The 19,368-nt window shown below is 45.7% G+C and overlaps 1 protein-coding gene across 5 annotated transcripts in view; it reads left to right on the top strand.

Annotated features, from left to right (window-relative positions):
• pde4dip (phosphodiesterase 4D interacting protein) overlaps nt 1-19,368 on the top strand; it is a 76,537-nt gene that overhangs the window by 50,097 nt on the left and 7,072 nt on the right. For 4 of the 5 annotated variants that reach the window (XM_080006862.1, XM_080006861.1, XM_080006863.1 and 1 more), the window contains exons 21-35: nt 1,717-1,835; nt 2,112-2,281; nt 2,502-2,859; nt 3,077-3,257; nt 3,383-3,499; nt 4,161-4,626; nt 5,497-5,732; nt 8,134-8,182; nt 15,201-15,478; nt 16,240-16,365; nt 16,747-16,914; nt 17,922-18,218; nt 18,337-18,474; nt 18,623-18,742; nt 19,072-19,261. In XM_080006862.1, coding sequence (XP_079862988.1) covers nt 1,717-1,835; nt 2,112-2,281; nt 2,502-2,859; nt 3,077-3,257; nt 3,383-3,499; nt 4,161-4,626; nt 5,497-5,732; nt 8,134-8,182; nt 15,201-15,478; nt 16,240-16,365; nt 16,747-16,914; nt 17,922-18,218; nt 18,337-18,474; nt 18,623-18,742; nt 19,072-19,261 — 3,013 coding nt within the window. The remainder of the gene's footprint in view (nt 1-1,716; nt 1,836-2,111; nt 2,282-2,501; nt 2,860-3,076; nt 3,258-3,382; nt 3,500-4,160; nt 4,627-5,496; nt 5,733-8,133; nt 8,183-15,200; nt 15,479-16,239; nt 16,366-16,746; nt 16,915-17,921; nt 18,219-18,336; nt 18,475-18,622; nt 18,743-19,071; nt 19,262-19,368) is intronic. The other variant, XM_080006864.1, reaches the window with a different exon arrangement.

Here is a 19,368-nt window from a genome sequence, read left to right as displayed (position 1 = left end):
AATAAACAACAATGCCTTCAAGATGAGTCCAATGGTTTGTATGGTTCACCTGTCCCCTTTTTTCTCGCCCTCATCTGCATTGGCCAACGTTTACTTGTTCCCCACCGGTGGCACAGTAACTACGAATACAGTTTGGACTTGTCCAGTACACTAAGCACTACTTCTTCTCATGGACGAACATTTGAAAACAAAAATCCAGTGGACATTAAATGCACATGACACCAAGCAAGTTCAACTGCAGCAGCATTCTTGTGTGCTTCCAGTATGTTGTGACACCAATACAGTGCACTTGCTTGCGCGTGCGTGCACACACACACACACACACACACACTTTGATTAAAATACATATAATGTATGTCATACAATTACAATTTCCATTCATAAGTTACACTTAAAAAGGCTTACTTTGCTTTGCACTTTGACATAAGCTTATTGGAAATACTAGGCAGCTCATTAACCAGCTCTAATAGTTAAGGATATATTTTTAGAGTGTTTTAGCCATATTCCAAATGCAGATTATACATTTTCTTCATTATGAATGTGTAAATCTATAAACTCAGGCACAGCGAAGATAAAAGTCACTAACCAAATATTAGAGAGTGGTTGGTCGGTCCATAGGGTTTATTAGCTCTTCAGACTAGCCATTCATGAAAGGTGAGGTTTCAAACCATTCATGCCTCTAGTTGTATTATTTCTCAGCGAGTGCATCAAAGATAGAAAATGCCATAGTGTTGTAAGCCTTAGAGCGTCCATCCTGATTCAGAGTGTCCTTTGGTCTTTAAAGTACAGTATTAATAATGCTGGACCAAATCCTAATTCAGCAATTTAGATTAGATGCTATAATACAGTCAACTTGACCAGACGTTTTCCAAAAACCAAATACATGGCTGCGATGCAGCGATCCCAAAGGAAAGTGTAAAACAAATCTTTTGATTATACTCCAAGTGATACTTATGCACTATTTACAATGCATTTGACACGATCACTGTAAAAATGAGTGAAGACTGACCACAATACATGTTCTAGAAGAAAGAAACAGACTTTATTTGTCACACAACACACCACACTACAACACATGCAAGTGTCCATCGCTGGTCAGACGATGATGGGTGCATGTTTTTGGTGGGGGTCCTTACTGACGTGAGGTGGAGGAAACCCCATGTGAGCACGGGGAGAACATGCAAACTCCACACAGAAAGGCTCCTATTTGGGAGATAACCTGCCGGAGCACGGTGCCAACAGCGCCCCAGGCGGGAACCGAACCCATTCTACTGCACTTTGTTACAATCTCCTAGTTCTTATACAATACAAATAATGACAATCTAACAAATGACATTGTGCTCAAATGCAGCAAATGCTGTTGTGGTTGTACTGCAGCCTTAATATTCTCCCTCTGAAACCTGAGGCGCTACCAGCATCATTGTCTAATTTACTTTTGGATTATTGTGGACTCATTAGCAGATCTAATCACATATGAAGCCACGTTGGTAGCCCCATGCCAATGATAATGGTGCTGCACAGGATCCACAACACAAATGCACTAGGATCATTGTCCAACTTGCGCATTTTGTAGTAACTACCATACAATTCTCTCAATAATGCGTAACTAAGGATCAAGGTAGTTTCCAACAAAGTAATGGCAGACATGTCTTTTTACATTGCGTGTCTACATGCTTGTAATCGCACACACAAAACAATAATTTTATCTTTTGACAGAACTGAGCTCTGAAGATGAGGAAGATGATGATGAGGATGATGATGCCAACAGTGTGTATACCTACAGCGTTGATGAAGAGGATTCCAAACTGACTGCACAGTCACTGGCCAACACGAAGGTATAGTGCATCTGAATTATTATTGAGAGTGTGTAGAAATCGGCAGAAAAATCGGGCAAAGTTAGTTATGAAGCTTGGAACCGAAATGTGGCCTAGTTCATCAGATGTGGGTGAAATTAGGTTCGGTTGAGCTGTATGCATGAGGCCTATTTTCATGAACCTATGAAAATTGTTTATTGGGTACCCAGAAGTTGAGTTTTCCAGTGATAAGGGTCTGGTGAAAGGCTATAAATGAAGGTCCTGACAGGGTTGCCCCTCCTCCATTCCTTCTTCCAGGGTCCTGGAGGAATCGGAAGTAAGACGCTATCCCAGGAGGCCTTGTTCGAGGCCCAGGGGCTGGAGGAAGTCAAGCAGCTTGTGGAGCAGAAGAGGGCGGTGGACAGAGAGCTAGGAGAGCTCAAGGCCCAGCTTGAGAAGGCCGGTTTCTCCTCCCTCTCACAGATGAGGTAAGTACTAAGATACGTACCTGTCTACATGTTGGACATTCTAACAGGATTGTATAAGTAGATTCGTTTCCTCAGCAATATCTTCCTTTTTAAGGAAACGTGCAATTTCTTAATTTTCCGAATGTCTAATTCATCAGGTCAATTGAATTTTCTCTATAATCTTATCTCTGTAATCTCTCTCTGTCTCGCTCTCTCCCTATCCCCCTTAATGGTCCCACAGGAAAGCTCTGTTTAGCCTGTGTGCGGAGAACAAAAACCTCAAGCACCAGTTAACCGGAGGATCCCGGCTTCGCACCAGCCAACGCTGGGACGGACGGAAGGAGTCAGGGGAAGAACATCGGGAAGAAGAAGGGGAGGAGGAGGAGGAGGAGGAGGAGGAGGAGGAGGAGTTAGATGTAACAATAGAGGGGGAGGAAGACGAGCAGGAGGAGGGCTCTGAACAGTGGGACGCCTGGGACGAGCCGGGCGAGCTGCATCTCTCTCAGGCCCAGCCTACGATCAGAGACACCCAGGGGAAGAAGAGAGGAGCCCCACCCGTGTCTCCGGACGTGGGGGCCCTGCTATCCCACTCGCTACAGGTAGGGGGAGCCACTCTTCAAGGAATATTATAACATGAGGTGTTTGTTATTTTTTTATGCTCCAGGAAAAGCATACATAGTGTTTCATCGTTGTCCATGTCTCCGTATAGGAGGATGTAACTGACTAAAATGACCCCCTCTCTTTCTCTCTCTCTTTCTCTCTCTCTCTCTCTCTCTCTCTCTCTCTCTCTGTCTCTCTCTCCCTCTCTCTCTCCAGGAGGACGACCTGGAAAACGAGCTGGCTGGCAGTCGGCAGCAGAGCGCCGTGGCCTCGGTGATGTGTGAGAAGACGGTGCGTCTGCAGCAGGAGAGCAAGGAGCTGCAGGAGAGGCTGATGGTGTCCGAGGCCACGGTCCAGGCCCAGGCCGAGCAGATCAAGGATTACAGGGATCTGCTCAGTGAGTACACGTGCTGTTGTCCAATGACTCCGACACAAAAAAATTGCATGTTTTTTGCGTGTCACAATGACTAGTACCGCTGTTCATCTGTTCCGCTCTGTTTAAAGCTTCCTCTCTCCTCACAGCTGAAACGTCGGTTCAGCAGGACAGTAAGCAGGTGCAGGTGGACCTGCAGGATTTAGGATATGAGACCTGCGGACGCAGTGAGAACGAGGCGGAAAGAGAAGACACCAGCAGCCCAGGTGCAGAATGCTGCTCTTTCACCAGAGCTAGATGTATCATGAGCATGTCTGAACACAATTATTTTAGTAGGGCAATGGTCCTCAACTTGTGATCTGGGGACCCCCGTGGGTCCTTCAAGAGGTTCCAGGCAAAAGGCTCCCCAGCAAAATGATTCATACTTAAACTTCACCGTTATTTCGCGGTTGCACCATTAGAGAATGTACAACGATCACTGTTTCATTGTACATGTGCGATAATCACTGTGTACAATAATCACTGCCGTTCACTGCTATCTCTTAATATACTGTTCGTGTAGTATAAATATAGACAGATATGGAAGTTCGGACTACATCATATCAAACAATACAAATCTTCTCAGATTGGGATCCCAGAGACAAAATCTTTGCGGCTGAGGTCTAACGTGCGTCAATTTGAGAGTCTGATTAATTTGATGTGGAGAAGCTTGAGAAGCACTGTTGTAGGGTACATTATAATCTATAGTTGTGATAAAGATCCACGAGAGGGCAGCAAAGGCCAAACTCAATTGAGACAGGCAGACCTCGACAATGTTATTTGTAATGCAATGTCTCATGAATGTCATTATTACTGACAGGTTTTCATTCCTGAATTTGGTGATTTGTAAATATACATCGGCCAATGAACGTGTTTGTCGACCAGCAGAGTTTGACGACTTGGAGATGTGCACCTCCCTGGAGTGCGGCTCCCAGTGGTGGCCCGCCAACAGCATCGGCAGCACCTACAACAAGGCTAGCGCCCAGACGGCGAGCGACGAGGTGTCGTCCCTCCAGCGGCTGGTGGAGGACCTGCGCTCGCAGCTCTCCCGCTCTCAGAGTGTGATCCGCGGCCTACAGAGCTGCCTGTGCTCCATCGCCGCCACAGGCGACTGCGGAGCGTCCGCGCCACGCAAGGACAACTGGTCCTTCAAGGCCTCGCCCTCGCAGAGCGGGGCGGAGGAGGACGAGGGCTGGCAGTCCTCCGACGGAGGCCCGCTGTCCTCGCCCCGTCACCCCAACCCGGACAAGGACCTGCGGGAGCTGGTGTCCCGGGTGGGAGCCCTGGAGGACCAGCTGAGGAAAGGAGGCAAGATGTCCGCCAATGAGGACGGAAAATCCGCCAACCGGCCTACGTAAGAGCACATTCATTCGGAGACAGATTTGATTCGATTTCAACTATTCAATTCAATTCAGTGTACAGTGTATGGTTTTCTCAACTTAAAACATGCATATAAATCTCTCAATTTCAAGTTGAGAACACCTCAGAAGTATAGATTTATACAAATGTACACAATTCTTTACTGCTGCTTTCACACATGCACTGCAACCCTGAAATTATCTGGACATTACTCGGAGGAGCTGTACATTAAATGCACTTAACCCAGTAATGTCCGATTGAGCAGGTACGTGTGAACAGGGCAGGTGATTGTCCGGAGAATTCACAGCGAGTGAGTGGGCGTGTCGCGTGTTGAGACTTGCCGAGGGTGTAGAAGGGTAATTTACCTTTGTGCGGCTCTTTTGTGCACAGAGCATAGCTGCTTTGTACTCCTTTCTGCTTCCCTTTATATTTCTTTCTACTCTCGTTTATATTGCGGATACATCCAAATACATGAAGTATCAACACAAAAAAGTTACAACTACTGATAAGTCACGCTCTACTCAGGCATGCTCTACCCAGGCTCCGCCCCTCGTCTAAACTAAACAGAGTATTTCCAGATAAAGTAAACCCGTCTGACACGGACAATCTGCAGATGTGTGAAAGCAGCTCAATTTGATCTAATGACTAAAATATTTCATTTTTAATTAGGGAATCACTCAATAAAAAAGTTGACTGCAATGCTTACTGTGAAATGTAAAGAACTGTTTCTATTTTTTGGGGAATTACCATATTGTCAGTCAAACTCTAAATCTATTGCATGAGAAACACACAGTTTACCTCCAAAGACAAGGTTTATTTGATCCTTCATTGTTCCCCACATCCTCCCTCGCCTTCCTTCTTGCAGTAAATTCGACATGCTGATCCAGGCGCAGGCCAGAGAGCTGTCCCTCCTGCGCCAGCGGCTGCGCGAGGGCCGTGGCGTGTGCAACATCCTGACGCAGCATCTGGGCGACACCACCAAGGCCTTCGAGGAGCTGCTGCGAGCCAACGACATCGACTACTACATGGGCCAGAGCTTCAGGGACCAGCTGGCGCAGAGCAGCGCGCTGGCCCAGCGCGTCAGCGCCAAGATCAGCGGACGTGAGTTAAAGCTTTTTATGGAGGGAACGCGAGGTGTTAAGTGGAGTCACACACATGCAAACCATGTAAACACGAGCGGTGTGAAGCTTCACTGATTCAAATCGCAGCGATATGAATCAGAGTCAAATCAGGATCCATATTGTAAGCAACCTACAAACTGCAAACAAATTCACGGTATAAACTGGGTTTCGAATCATTCAGTCATACAGAAAGGTAGATAGAACTACAAACCCCAATTCCATTGAAGTTGGGATGTTGTGTAAAATGTGATTAAATACAGAATACAATGATTTGCAAATCCTTTTCAACCTATATTTAATTGAATACACTACAAAAACAAGATATTTAATGTTCAAACTGATAAACTTTATTGTTTTTTGCAAATATTCACTCATTTTGAATTTGATGCCTGCAACACGTTCCAAAAAAGCTGGGACAGGGGCATGTTTACCACTGTGTCAAATCATCGTTCCTTTTAACAACACTCAATAAGAGTTGGGGAACTGAGGACACTGTTGTTGAAGCTTTGTAGCTGTTAACCTTTCCCATTCTTGCTTGATGTACGACTTCAGTTGAGTCCGTGGTCTCCATTGTTGTATTTTGCGCTTCATAATGCGCCACACATTTTCAATGGGTTTCAATGGGTCTGGACTGCAGGCAGGCCAGTCTAGTACCCGCAATCTTTTACTAGGAAGCCACGCTGTTGTAACACATGCAGAATGTGGCTTGGCATTGTCTTGCAGAAATAAGCAGGAACGTCCCTGAAAAAGACGTTGCTTGGATGGCAGCATATGTTGCTCCAAAAGCTGTATGTACCTTTAAGCATCGATGGTGCCTTCACAGATGTGCAAGTTACCCATAACTGCCATGGGCACTAACACACCCCCATACCATCATAGATGCTGGCTTTTGAACTTTGCGCTGATAACAATCTGGATGGTCCTTTTCCTCTTTGGCCCGGAGGGCACGACATCCATGATTTCCAAAAACAATTTGAAATGTGGCCTCATCAGACCACAGCACACTTTTTCACTTTGTGTCAGTCCATCTCAGATGAGCTCGGGCCTGGAGAAGCTGGCGGCGTTTCTGGGTGTTGTTGATATATGGCTTTCGCTCTGCATGGTAGAGTTTTAACTTGTAGATGTAGCGACAAGCTGTGGTAACTGACAATGGTTTTCCGAAGTGTTCCTGAGCCCACGTGGTGATATCCTTTCCAGAATGATGTCGGTTTTTAATGCAGTGCAGCCTTAGGGATCGAAGGTCACGTGTATTCAGTGTCGGCCTTGCTACTTACATGCAGAGATTTCTCCAGATTCTCTGAATCTTTTGATGATATTATGGACTGTAGATGATGAAATCCCTATCCCTAATTCCTTGCAATTGTACGTTGAGAAACGTTGTTCTTAACCTGTTGGACTATTTGCTTACGCAGTTGTTCACAAAGTGGTGATCCTTGCTTGTGAACGACTGAGCATTTCGGGGATGCTCCTTTTATACCCAGTCATGACACTCACCTGTTTCTAATTAACCTGTTCACCTGTGGAATGTTCCAAACAGGTGTTTTTTGAGCATTCCTCTATTTTCCCAGTCTTTTGTTGCCCCTGTCCCAGCTTTTTCAGAACGTGTTGCAGGTATCAAATTCAAAATGAGCGAATATTTGCAAAGAAACAATAAAGTTTATCAGTTCGAACATTAAATGTCTTGTCTTTGTAGTATATTCAATTGAATATAGGTTGAAAAGGATTTGCAAATCATTGTATTCTGTTTTTAGTTACGTTTTACGCAACGTCCCAACTTCATTGGAATTGGGGTTTGTCGAACCGAGAGTGGTACTTCGCTTTTGCACTGATTTCAGTTCACATTAAAATATAAAGTCTTTTTCGATGTAGAACACGCAAAAATAGATCTCACCATAATGCTAAAACCATAATACTCTAACAAAGAGTTTGCACTGCCAACCACATTTTGCGACATGTCATGTAATAAAATCATCAGATCAATCAACAAAATCATGTAATAGCATTACTGTAGCCAATAAGTCACGTATCGATCATAGTCTACTGTACCTGTCCTGTATTGGTACCGTATCATATTGAGATTGCCAAATATCCAATCGGTATCATAACAATCAAAGTTTTATCCTACTGTGGAAAATCCAGTTATAATATGTAATGTAATATTTTTACTACAAGTACAAATATTCTTTGTATAGTGAAACACACAAATGGACAAAGTGTCCTCTTTGTTTCAGCTGGGATGTTGTAAATATCGCAATACACACATGCACACATACAGTAAAACACACACACACACACACACACACACACACACACACACACACACACACACTGTCCTTATGTAAGTTATTGATGTAAACAATTCTGCATGTATTATTCAACAGGCGATCATCCAGAACATCCAGATGATAAGACAGAGCTGCTAGCCATCCAGTGAGTGAAGTTTCTCCATCATTGTGTGTGTGTGTGTGTGTGTGTGTGTGTGTGTGTGTGTGTGTGTGTGTGTGTGTGTGTGTGTGTGTGTGTGTGTGTGTGTGTGTGTGTCTGTGTGTGTGTGTGTGTGTGTGGGGTTTACTGTATGTGTGTACACAGTACACGTGTCTATCTGAGTGTTTCCGTCCCACTGTCCTGCACTACATAACAGTAGAGCTTGGTGATTGGACAGTATCGACCTGTGATGCCCCGGCCGAAACCCGCTACCCGTGGCCGAGACGCTCATTCGATATTGGATGATGATCCGGCTGGATAATGAGTGACACAGCTAATTAACTCAGAGAGGAGCAGCGGAAGCTGGAGGGTCAGACCTAGAACCACCACCAAGTTAATCCCCTTTGTCTCAGCAGTTCAAAAGATAATTGAACTCGCCCAAACTTAAAATTAGAATGAAAGACTTGAATATTTTTCTTGTACGGCCAGTGAAGCAGCTGGCATGCCCCAGCTTGGTATAAGGCCGGCATGGACCCAATCTGGATACACCAGGTTTTCAATCTCTGTACTGTGGTAAAGGCTCACACACATTATTTGTTTTCACCCTTTTGCCCTACCGTCTGCCAAATGTGTTTTCTCGTTTTAATGTTATTTGGCTTGATTAAGGGGGCAGGAGGAATCGGTGTTGTGCCCTCCCTGGCGTTTGGGCTGGGTATTGTTTAAAAATTGACAATACGAGTACCAATAAAAGTACCTTAAAGTGATACCTATACTGTACCAATAGACTATTCCTTTCAATAGCTTTTTTTTCTACTATACCCGTCGTGTGAATGGGAGCATTCAGTGTAAAATGTCACCACTCCTCCCCATACAAATGAGTTTTGCAGGAATACATTTTGAAAGGGTTCAAAATATTGAAATATTTATGAAATAACTGTACAATGAAGTACTGGGCAGTGTCATTTTCAACAAATAGCCGGTACAGGAGGAATGATGACAGCGAGGAAAACCTCTTTCACTGTTGATATGGATAACTGACTGTTGTTTGAGGACACACTTGAAAGATTAGAACCAATCCTTTAACAGATTGTTGTTGTTGCTGCTGCGGTAGTCAGCCAATCACACGTCGCATTAAATCAAAGAACGCTTGTGGTGATTGGCTGTGAGCACAACCATACAAAAAGTAATTTATTTTCTAGATCTGGGTACAAAAAGGATTGAATGCAGGTATCATTTGACTGGAGAATTTTCCATAAGATTTGGTATCGGATTATTTTGGTCGATACCTTAAAGATATTGAGTACCAATACCCAGCCCTACCTGGCATGATAAGTTTCTGTCCTAGTTACGCTTCCCTCATGTCGTGCTTTCACTACAGTCTGAGCAACATTTGCATTCAGTCCGACAATGTGGCCCAACGGGATATTTATTCTTGTAGCTCACATTGCTGCGTGGGTTTTTTATTATTTTTTCTTTTCTTCCCAGGGGCACTTGGTGATGCTCCCTGTAAAAAGTCACCCCTGAATCATCACCTTAATGCCTTGAATGTGCAGGGAGAATGGAGCAGGGGTACAAAAATAACCCAAATTAGGAGCAACACAAAGCTCATCCATTAAATCTGCAACTAAACATTTAAGTGTTTTTTGAAGATAAAGGATTTTTAGCAGTTTTATTTCAAGCTTTAAAGTTGTGCACTGTTGAATTTATGCCCAGTGGGAAGCTTGCAGCAGAGTGGTAAGTTTCTCAATAGTAAAGTGTTAGAGAGTTTGTACCACAAACAGTTCTAAATGATGGGAACCGACATTTTGAAATGGGTTGAAAAACAGCCAACCTATCAATTTGAACTAACAAATTTGAACCAAACATTTCTACAATAGTCGTGATTGAGCGAGGGAGACGAATATGGCGGAAATGTTGGTCTGAGGTCGAGGGCCGCCAGGTGACACCGCTGCGATGTCACCACGTTTCAAACCGCACAGCCTCTGGCATCACACATCGGAGGGAAACACTGTGATTGGATAGAATGGTGGAGAACTGCAAGCAGCCGGCCATCAATCCATTCCTACACCATGTCTCTCCCTTTCTCCCCGAGGACCAGAGGCATTTAGTGGTGGAGATGAGCCTCTGGACCAGGACATGAGCTCGTTGATGAATTAGCCTGTCGATGAGTCAGCCAATAAGGCAGAGGGAGGGAGGTGGGAGAAAGAGAGAGCACCCGAGAGGCGGGGAGGGACGGAAGGTGAAAAGAAAGAGAATACTTGCTGTAAAGAAACATAAATATAGACGATGAGACTAAAACAGCTGATGACAGGCAGCATGAACAACACGCCATGACGCTGTGATCTGCTCGGGTCACGTTCTGGTCAAACGTAAAGCATCACATCACCCTAGAATGAATACAGTGCACAACTCTACAGCACACACTCCGAATAACTCTTCAACATGTGTATATATATATATATATATATATATATATATATATATATATATATATATATATAGGTGTTTTGGTGTGTTTTTAGAAGCAAAGTCACAACCCTACAGAGGAGGAAAAGTCCATATTTGGACACGTCCCTCAATGGTTAAGTAGACAATGTCTGTTCCGAGTGAGCGATTACATAAGACGACCATCGACTGAATTACAAATTCATAATTTTGAGTAAGCTTTAATATGTGAGATTAATATATATCATAAAAATAGGCAATTGACGTTCCTCGGTATAGTGTGGCATTACAGTAGAAGCCATAAGGCAAAAAAAAAGGATCTCGCTTATCCCATTATGCCACTCAACTGTTGATGAACTATGCTCCTTGACAAAAGACGCAGGTTTAAGACGATGATTGAAACCTTTGCAAAAGGACCTGACATCGATGGAAAACGCCACTCAGCCTTACATGACATTAAAGCAGATGGACCACGGGAGGCTGAGCTCTGCACTGATTTCAGACTAGGTGCTCTGCCTCGTGTGGTGACTAAAGCCTCCACTCTGCCTCTTATCGGCTGTTCCTTAAATCATCTCTAATGTTGTTTAATGTATATTTCCAGACTAATGCTCAAAGCACAGCTTTTGATCATCCTTGTTTGACGAGTTAAAACAGCATCCAGTAGTTTCACAACACACCTCTGTGATGTGTGCTACTGCTCAGGAGAGTTGGCCATCATAGCATTTAACCTTTCTTAGTATTTTTTGCTTTGGTTTGCCTTTGAACAGTTTAGTACATCATCAACATAAACATCATGCAACTTTTGTGATTCCCCTTGACAAAAGCTAAAGAATAAGGGCTCTCATTTTCTGAACGGGGAGTTTTTCCAAATATCATGATATTTCGTTGAATTTAACAAGCCCCTGTTTCTATGCCACCTGTATTATGCAAGTCAACATAGCAGGAAATCACCCTCAAAGCCCTTTTAAGCCCTTTGTGAAGCATCACAGTGTGTCCTTCAAGTGGCAAGTTTCAGCCAAATATGGCCTGTTCTCTGGCCTGTGTGTGTGTGTGTATGTGTGTGTGTGTGGGGGGGGGTGGTAGTTCAGGAGGTAGAGCTGGTGGTCTAGTAATCTAAAGGTTGCTGGTTCGATCCCAGGCTCCTCCTGCTAGCATGCTGTAGTGTCCTTGAGCAAGACACTTAACCCCTAATTGCTCCTGATGGCTGCGTCCGTCGGTGTTTGAATAATTGTAAGTCGCTTTGTGTGTGTGTGTGTGTGTGTGTGTGTGTGTGTGTGTGTGTGTGTGTGTGTGTGTGTGAGTGTGTGTGTGTGTGTCTCTATATATTGTACGGCCGAGTGGAGAGTGACTCAGATAACACAGTGATTCAGTTAGCTCCATAAAGGGGGGAAATGGGTGAAAGCCAGGTCATCAAGCCCCAACAAACCCAGGTGCACTGTGGGTAATTAGAGCGACCCCTCAGAGAGGGAGAGCCCTATAGCAGCAACCCAGATGGTTAACCAGATGTTGAGGAGACTGAACTCTTTTAGCCACTCCATTAGGGCAAGCTATTGTTCCAGCTATTGTGAATTTAACAAAGTATAAACATGAACTGGATTCGCCACCACGGCTGAGATTGTGTGTGTGTGTGTGTGTGGGGGGGGGTTCTACACACACACACACTACATGTTCACATCAATACATGTTTTGTGCTTTTGCTTATGGTGTGTGAATACAAAGCGCGATAATGTCCATATACTGTATGCTGTATATAGGTATATAATATTTCATCCTTGTGTTGCTGGTGTAACGTGGTTTTTACGGTAGTGTTCGGCTCAGGACGTGTTGACATGGCCTCTAATCAGGTTAAGTTATTAAGAGTAGGCATGCTGAGGGAAATAGGTCAGGAACAGCTAAAGCTGAGAGAGATAGAGAGAGTGTTGGGGCGGGCAATAAAGAGAGAGATGGTGATAGGAGCAGAATGGCGGGGGTGGAGGAGGGAGCGAGAGGAGGGAAGGTATTGAGGGATGAACAGCGCCACTTTGCTGCACTGTGTCACCGGCAGCACACGGTGAAACATCGGACCCGATCACCTCTGGTTCAGTTCAGCTGTGGACGTGCAGGATGGTGGGCGGAGCAACTGTGGACTACGGCTTTATTCCCTCCTACTCAGTTGGAACATCGGACGGCATTGTTTTGCATCAGGCTGGCAATTTTCTAGGTTCCATCAACTATTTTGACCTTTCCATGGACATCTCTTTTGGCTTCTCCTTATAAGGATATTTCTCAGGTTTTCCCTGTTGCTGGGGAAAAAAGTTGATTTAATCGCGGGACGGCCCAGTCAGGCATCTTGAATTCCAGCTTTCAACAGGACCATGCTCAGTGCACTTATTTCTTTGACGCATCTTCCTTTGGGATCGCGAGTCCGCACTGTCCCAGTGTGTATTCAGGAAACACATTTGGCTGGCAGACGGAGCGGGCGCTGCCGCCTTTGTGTGTGCGCGCGCTCTCCCTCTCTGTTTCTCTCTCTGTCACTTTTTGACGGTCAGTGCGGCGTGAACGCTGGAGACCCGAGACCCGGACGTCCGTTTACACACGTCCCTCTCCATCCTCTCCTCCTCTGTTCATTCCTCTCGGCTGCGTCCCTCCGCTGGGCTGTTGAGTGCTTGCTGCTGGGGCGAACAACCATGGGATAGAGAGAGAGAGGAGAGTATTAAAGTGTAACGTGTTCAAAAAGCAGAGAAATGTCATCACAGTCAAAATACAGTGAACCGTGTCACACTGAATCCTGTGAACTGTAACTTAAAGTGATTTGAGTGACTGACTCAAAGCTTTGCACGGTATAGAATCAAGCTTAGGTTGCCTGTTATGCGGACGTGATGGTTATGCAGAGAGGTGCAACTTTAAAGTGAGTTTCTTTACCTTCTGACTGATTTATTGAAGTATTTGGGCTGCACCCCATTGTTGAACTCTCTGAATCTGTTCTGAGAATCTTCGGTATTTGGGCTTCCATCCCTAGAACACCGTGCATCCGAACGACCGACCTTCTAAATCCTGTTTCTGCCATCTCAGTGACCGATTAGCCTCTCCCAAATGTAAACTTTTTGGGTCAACGCCCCTTTTTCCCCTGCTGCCCCTTACTGCTCTCTGGCTCCGTCTGTGAGCGCGGCTGTGTGTGTTGGGCGGCGAACAGAAGCTAGCAGTCCATCAGGGACCCACCAGGAAATCCAGCTCCCCAGGAAGCCCACACTCAAACCTAATCTGGGATTTGCTCCGGTTGCCACCAGATTGCTTAGACAGCCAGTCATCCCTCTATCCCTCCATCTATCCTTTCATCCCCTTGCTCACGCTGCGAGTCTCCACCACACCTGCTGCCACTCCCTGTCTGAGATCAGAGCATCGCGGTCCGCCCGACGAGCAGCACTCTGAAAACCGAGACCCGGCTGAGAGTATTTACCACGGAGACGCTTTCTGAGGACGAGAGCCGCGCCGTGCTGCCCGCTACGCCCCAGGACAGTGCTGCCAAAAACTCAAAGCACGATCAGGACGCTGAGAAAGGGGGCAGCCATGGTGAACCTGTAGCCCAGTGTGGGGTGCTTTGGGCGGGGCGGGAGCGCCAGGTGAACAGGAGCCTTCGGGGAGCCATGGCTCCTCTCTGGAAGACCATGTTGTCCAAGAGCAGCCCCCTGTACAGGGACTCCCTGTACTCCTTCTCCCTGTGGGAGTGGAAAGCCCAGGAGAGAGAGCTGCTCCTGCTGAAAAAACACACAGACAGGGAGAGGAGAACGCTGCTCACACAACTGGATAAGTAAGTTCGGAATCATGACCTTAACAGCGGTTCAGTGAAATTTATACCATACAATAGTAATCGTAGTTATAGCAACATGGGACGCGGTGAGAGTTTTAATTTGAAAGAGCAAAGTACAAAGGGAAATTGATGGAGGGTATTTAACGCTGACATTTGAACACTGATTGCAGAGATTGTGAGAGTGATTCATTTCGGTGAACCTCAATTTCACTTTATGTTGGTGACGGATGGGACAGATGGTCGCAGGAACTTAGTGTACAATTAAATGAGTGTATGTGAATGTGGGCATGTGCTGTGTGTATGTGTGCATGTGTGCTCATGCGCGCGCGCGTCCGTACGCACATGTGAATGTTATTTGGCCCGGGTTTAGCTTTGTGACCTTCACCCGAGCACATCACTGTTAATTAAATCAGCTGTTGGGGACAGCCTGGGTATGCAAAGTCTGTCATTAATTTATGGTGCTGCCTGTCCCTTTTTCCTGACTCTGTGTTCCTCTCTCTCTCTCTAATTCCCTCTCTCTCTGACTCGGTGTGGTACTGTAGATAAGTAGCCTGGGTGACTAAGGACTTTGCTGAGTACATGAACCAGTGTTCTATTAGTCACAGCAGCAAGGCAGTGGGGCTTATTTAGCATCATGCTCCAACTGTTGCCAAGTGCCCTGGGCAACAGTTTGTAGCAACCTATTCACAGATAAGACACAAGCATTATGGGAATCCTCATTTGGTGGTTGCAGCAAACACATGGTTCTTTGCATCCAGCCATACTAAATGACGTTTCTATTTTTAATACCAGGCTGAGCAAGGAGCTCCAGCAGAAGGACAAAGTCATCGAGTCGCTCCGTGCCAAACTGGACCGGCACCAGTCCCACCTTCACCACCACTCCAGCCATTGTTCCGACACCCCCAGCAGCAGCCAGGCACTCTCCGACACCACCGACCAATCGGATCGCATCTCCTATGTGTCTGACGAGCAGGGCTCCACCAATGAGGACGCAGAGCTCTGCTCTGAGATGGACGCCGCCAGCGAGTTCGGGCGGGATGAAAAGAGAGCCTCCACCAGGGCCAGCACAGGTGAGTAACACACACACCACCAGCACACACACGCACACGCACACACACACACACACACTCACACACACACACACAAAACAGTCAAACAGTATGTGTAATAAAAAGGTATTTTGCTGAATGCCCTGTTTTCTAATAAACAATGGAGAGGAAAAAGTTATTTAAACTTTATGGCAGGAATCTAAAAGGTATGTGGAAGAATTAACCCTGTGTTCTGAAATAAAGGTATATGGCTGAGGCTATATGAGGTTGTGTTCTTCATTATGTGTGTGCATATTTGTTTATGTGATTACATAGATTTAGATATATTGTTTCACACACAAGTTTATATGGTCATGGTTTGCATTATGACATAGGAAGGAGTTTGTAATGCATGTACACAACATGGCAAAGTAATTAATAAAATTCCCATCAAAACTACAAGAGGAAAGTTATGGAATTGAAAGGAGTAATTCACACATGTTAACATTCTTTCCGTTTCAATTTTATATTCAAGTGAGTCCTCACTTTATCCTAAATTGAAAATCTATTAATAAAAGGCCATTACATGTCCAATGTGACTGTTTCTGCATATATATAAGAAATGGCAAAGCAATTAAACCTCCCATTTCACACAGCCATTTTGCACATCTCAGGGTCCTGCACACTTGCAGGGCTTGTGATGTCTCATCTTTAAATTCAAGCGGCAATAGAAAGGAATTCCAAACTCTCAAATCGGGCTTGTCTTCCTCTTCTGCTCCTATTGTATCCCTCTTTGTCTCCAGGCTCTCACTCGCACCACCCATCTGTCCCTCCATCCGTCACTTCAACCCACAGGGCCCAGTCCTTTGTTAGCTCTCCCAGCATGCAATGCTCTCCACGCATCGCAGCAGACACACACAGCCAGACAGGTAGGAAGACGGACGCTCAACACTGTCAATACTAGGTCGACATCTTGGTGTGAAGCAGTGGTGTCCTATGTAGGGTGGAAATTAGGCCATTGCAATCGAAAATGTCCAATATCATCCCTCTCTCATTTGTGTTGTCTTTCTTCTTGGTCTATCCACTGCCAAACCCATTGATAACTTCTCCATTCTTACTTATTATGGAAGGAACGTGATATTTTCTGCTGCATTTCTCTGTTTTTCTCATTGAACCCCCCCCCCCCTTCTGACCTCTGTCTGTCTTTCTGCTTCACCGTTAAACTATTCTACCACTTCCCTCCTCTCCTCTCCTCTCCTCTCCTCTCCTCTCCTCTCCTCTCCTCTCCTCTCCTCTCCTCTCCTCTCCAGCCCCAGTCTCCACCTCTGCCCCCTTCCAGCAAAGGGCACCTTTTCCCTTTGACCCCCACTCTGCTACCTTGCGTCCCCGTTTCCACGGCAACAGGGGTGTGGGTTTCTCCCTGGCCGACGTGCACCAAGAGCTGCAAATGTTACAGAGGCAGCTCGGGGAGAGTGAGAGTGCGTTGGCATGACGACCGATGTGTGCGTGTGCTTTTGTGCATCTGTGCTTGTGTGTTTATACTGTATGTAGAATAGATATTTAGAAACTCTTTGAAGTTGCATCTTAAGCTTAGTGTAGTACAATACTAATGAGTGTTCTACAGTATATAGGGTCCTGTTGCCCCTTTTTTAGATTTCTACTAACTTTAACTGATTTAACACCTTGCTGGTGTTAAAGGTTATAATTAAGCCTGAAGCACACTATACATTAGTTACTTCAATATTCTGCTTCAATATTTGAGTGATGTACAGTATAATATTGGTCAAAGGTTTTAGCAAAGTATTTCTAATTAAGTGTATGCTGTGCTTGCTACAGTGGCTGACTGCCCGACCAAATAGAACTGATGGATTATTATGGGCTGGCCATGTGACCTCGCTCTCCACAGGCCAATGGATCCAGATGCGGGGTTGGGACTGAAGAATCTAATAGGATGAGAGTTGATAAGGCTGATCGCCCGTGGACGCATAATCCATATCTCCCTAATTACTTTTTACTCCCTTCTTGGTGCTCTCTCCTTCATCCAGATGTCAACTACCAGAACTCACTGTACTTTTGTACTTTCATTACGCAATTGCGCGGTGCTCATTAAGCACAGTGTCCCCAGCTTGATGTGGAGTTCCTGTGATGTCTGATTATGGGCTGGATTTAGGAAGCCCAAACTGAAGACGGTGTCATTTGGAAAATTATCCAATTTGACTTTAGGACTCTCTTTCTTTTTCTCTCCCTCCTCTCTTCTTTCCTCTCATCCCCCTCTCCATCGTTTCTTCTTTGTTCCCACTGGCTCACTTTCTGGACTTGGCAAGAGTGTGATTGAGCTTCTACTCCCAGCTTTAATCTGAGTGTCACAGGTGCCAGCCTGGCTAACTTGGCAACAACTTCACTAAAACTGCGATTGCTCTTCAAGCCGAGAAACACTGTTTCGCTCTTGCTCATCAGTATTTATCTCCTTCCGTCTTCTCCCCAGGGTTTTCCATCCCGACACCCAGGCCTCTCCAGGATTTCCCATCGTTGCCCCCGCAGCAACTGGACTCTTCGGGCTTTCTGCCTCTCTCTTACCATGGACTCCTGCCCACGCCCCTCAGTAGAGCTGCCGGTGCCAATCTCAGTGCTAGTCTGAGTGCCTGCCCTGCGCTGAAGGCCGAGGCCTGCCTGCGGGAGAGCAGCATGTTGAGGGACATGGGCTACGGGGCCCAGGCCTTGAGGCTCGGAGCTGACCTGTCGTCGGGATCGTCGGGGTACCAGTCAGGCACCAGCCACACGGGTAGGTCAGAGATAGCGTGGGGGCCTTAGGGTGTTTATTTGGAATATAACACCGACACGTGAATACAATACTAACACATGAAGTTATATTTAACAAGTGCCACAAATTCTTTGGTCAGCAACGGGCTCGGACCTAATGAAAGAGCATCTGAGAGAGATCCGGAGTCTGAGGCAGAGGCTGGAAGACTCCATCCAGACCAACGACCGTCTCCGGCAGCAGCTGGAGGAGAGATTGGCCAATACTGCCGGGGAGAAAGGTAAACACACACACACACACACAAAATGTATTCAAATTATTGTATGCAACCTTACTTTTTTCCATCTTCTCATCACTTTCTATTCCTTCCTGTTCCTCATCCTCCCTGTCCTCTCTATCTCTCTTCTCCTGCTACTCTCTCTGTCCAGGCGCATCCACCAACATCTACATCCAGGGTCTGGACTCCCTGGGCCAGCTCTCCACCGAGATACGTCTTCTGAAAGAGGAGAACCTGGGTCTGCAGAACCGGCTCAAACAGGCCAACACAGGTACTCAGACAAAAGGGGTTCTACCGAGACCATTGTCAGAATTAGAACCCAAAGATTTTTGATGCCATTATTTTTTTTGAAACATCTAACAGCTGGCTGAGAAATACATGGTGATATAAGGGTGTCTCCCTGGATCAGCTTCATTTGACTTTTCCTTGCCAGTGTAGTACTCGCCAGCATTTCCAACTCAGGAGAGATAGACATTTCGTAATTCAATATGCAAAATTCAAAAGGCTGCTTTTGGGATTTTCTCCCGAGAAGGCAATTCCAGTTCAAACTCTGGATGAGTTGGAGCTCAAATACATATGTCACCCATCTCTCCTATTTAGACGGCGGTGTGGAGGTGGAGCAGCTCAGGGAAGCCATCCTTTTGGGGAGGGCCAGACTGAAAGAGGCGGAGCTAGAGGCGGAGAGGTGGGAGGAGCAAAGCAGGAGGCTGCAGACTGCAGCTCAGTCCGACAGCCAGGAGATCACACAACTCAAACAGGAACGACAGAGGAACCAAGAAACAATCAACAGGTACAGAAAATATCAGTGTGTGTATATATTTTAAAGTTTTTATGAACCCCACAGTAGTTTGACAGAGTTGCACACATCGAGGCAATAACAACAAGAAATATAGCTGC

This window comes from Zeus faber (assembly GCF_960531495.2).
Source record: "Zeus faber genome assembly, chromosome: 1".
NCBI lineage: Eukaryota > Metazoa > Chordata > Actinopteri > Zeiformes > Zeidae > Zeus > Zeus faber.
The sequence above is the reverse complement of the archived record's forward strand: the minus strand, read 5'-3'. Positions and strand labels throughout refer to the sequence as shown.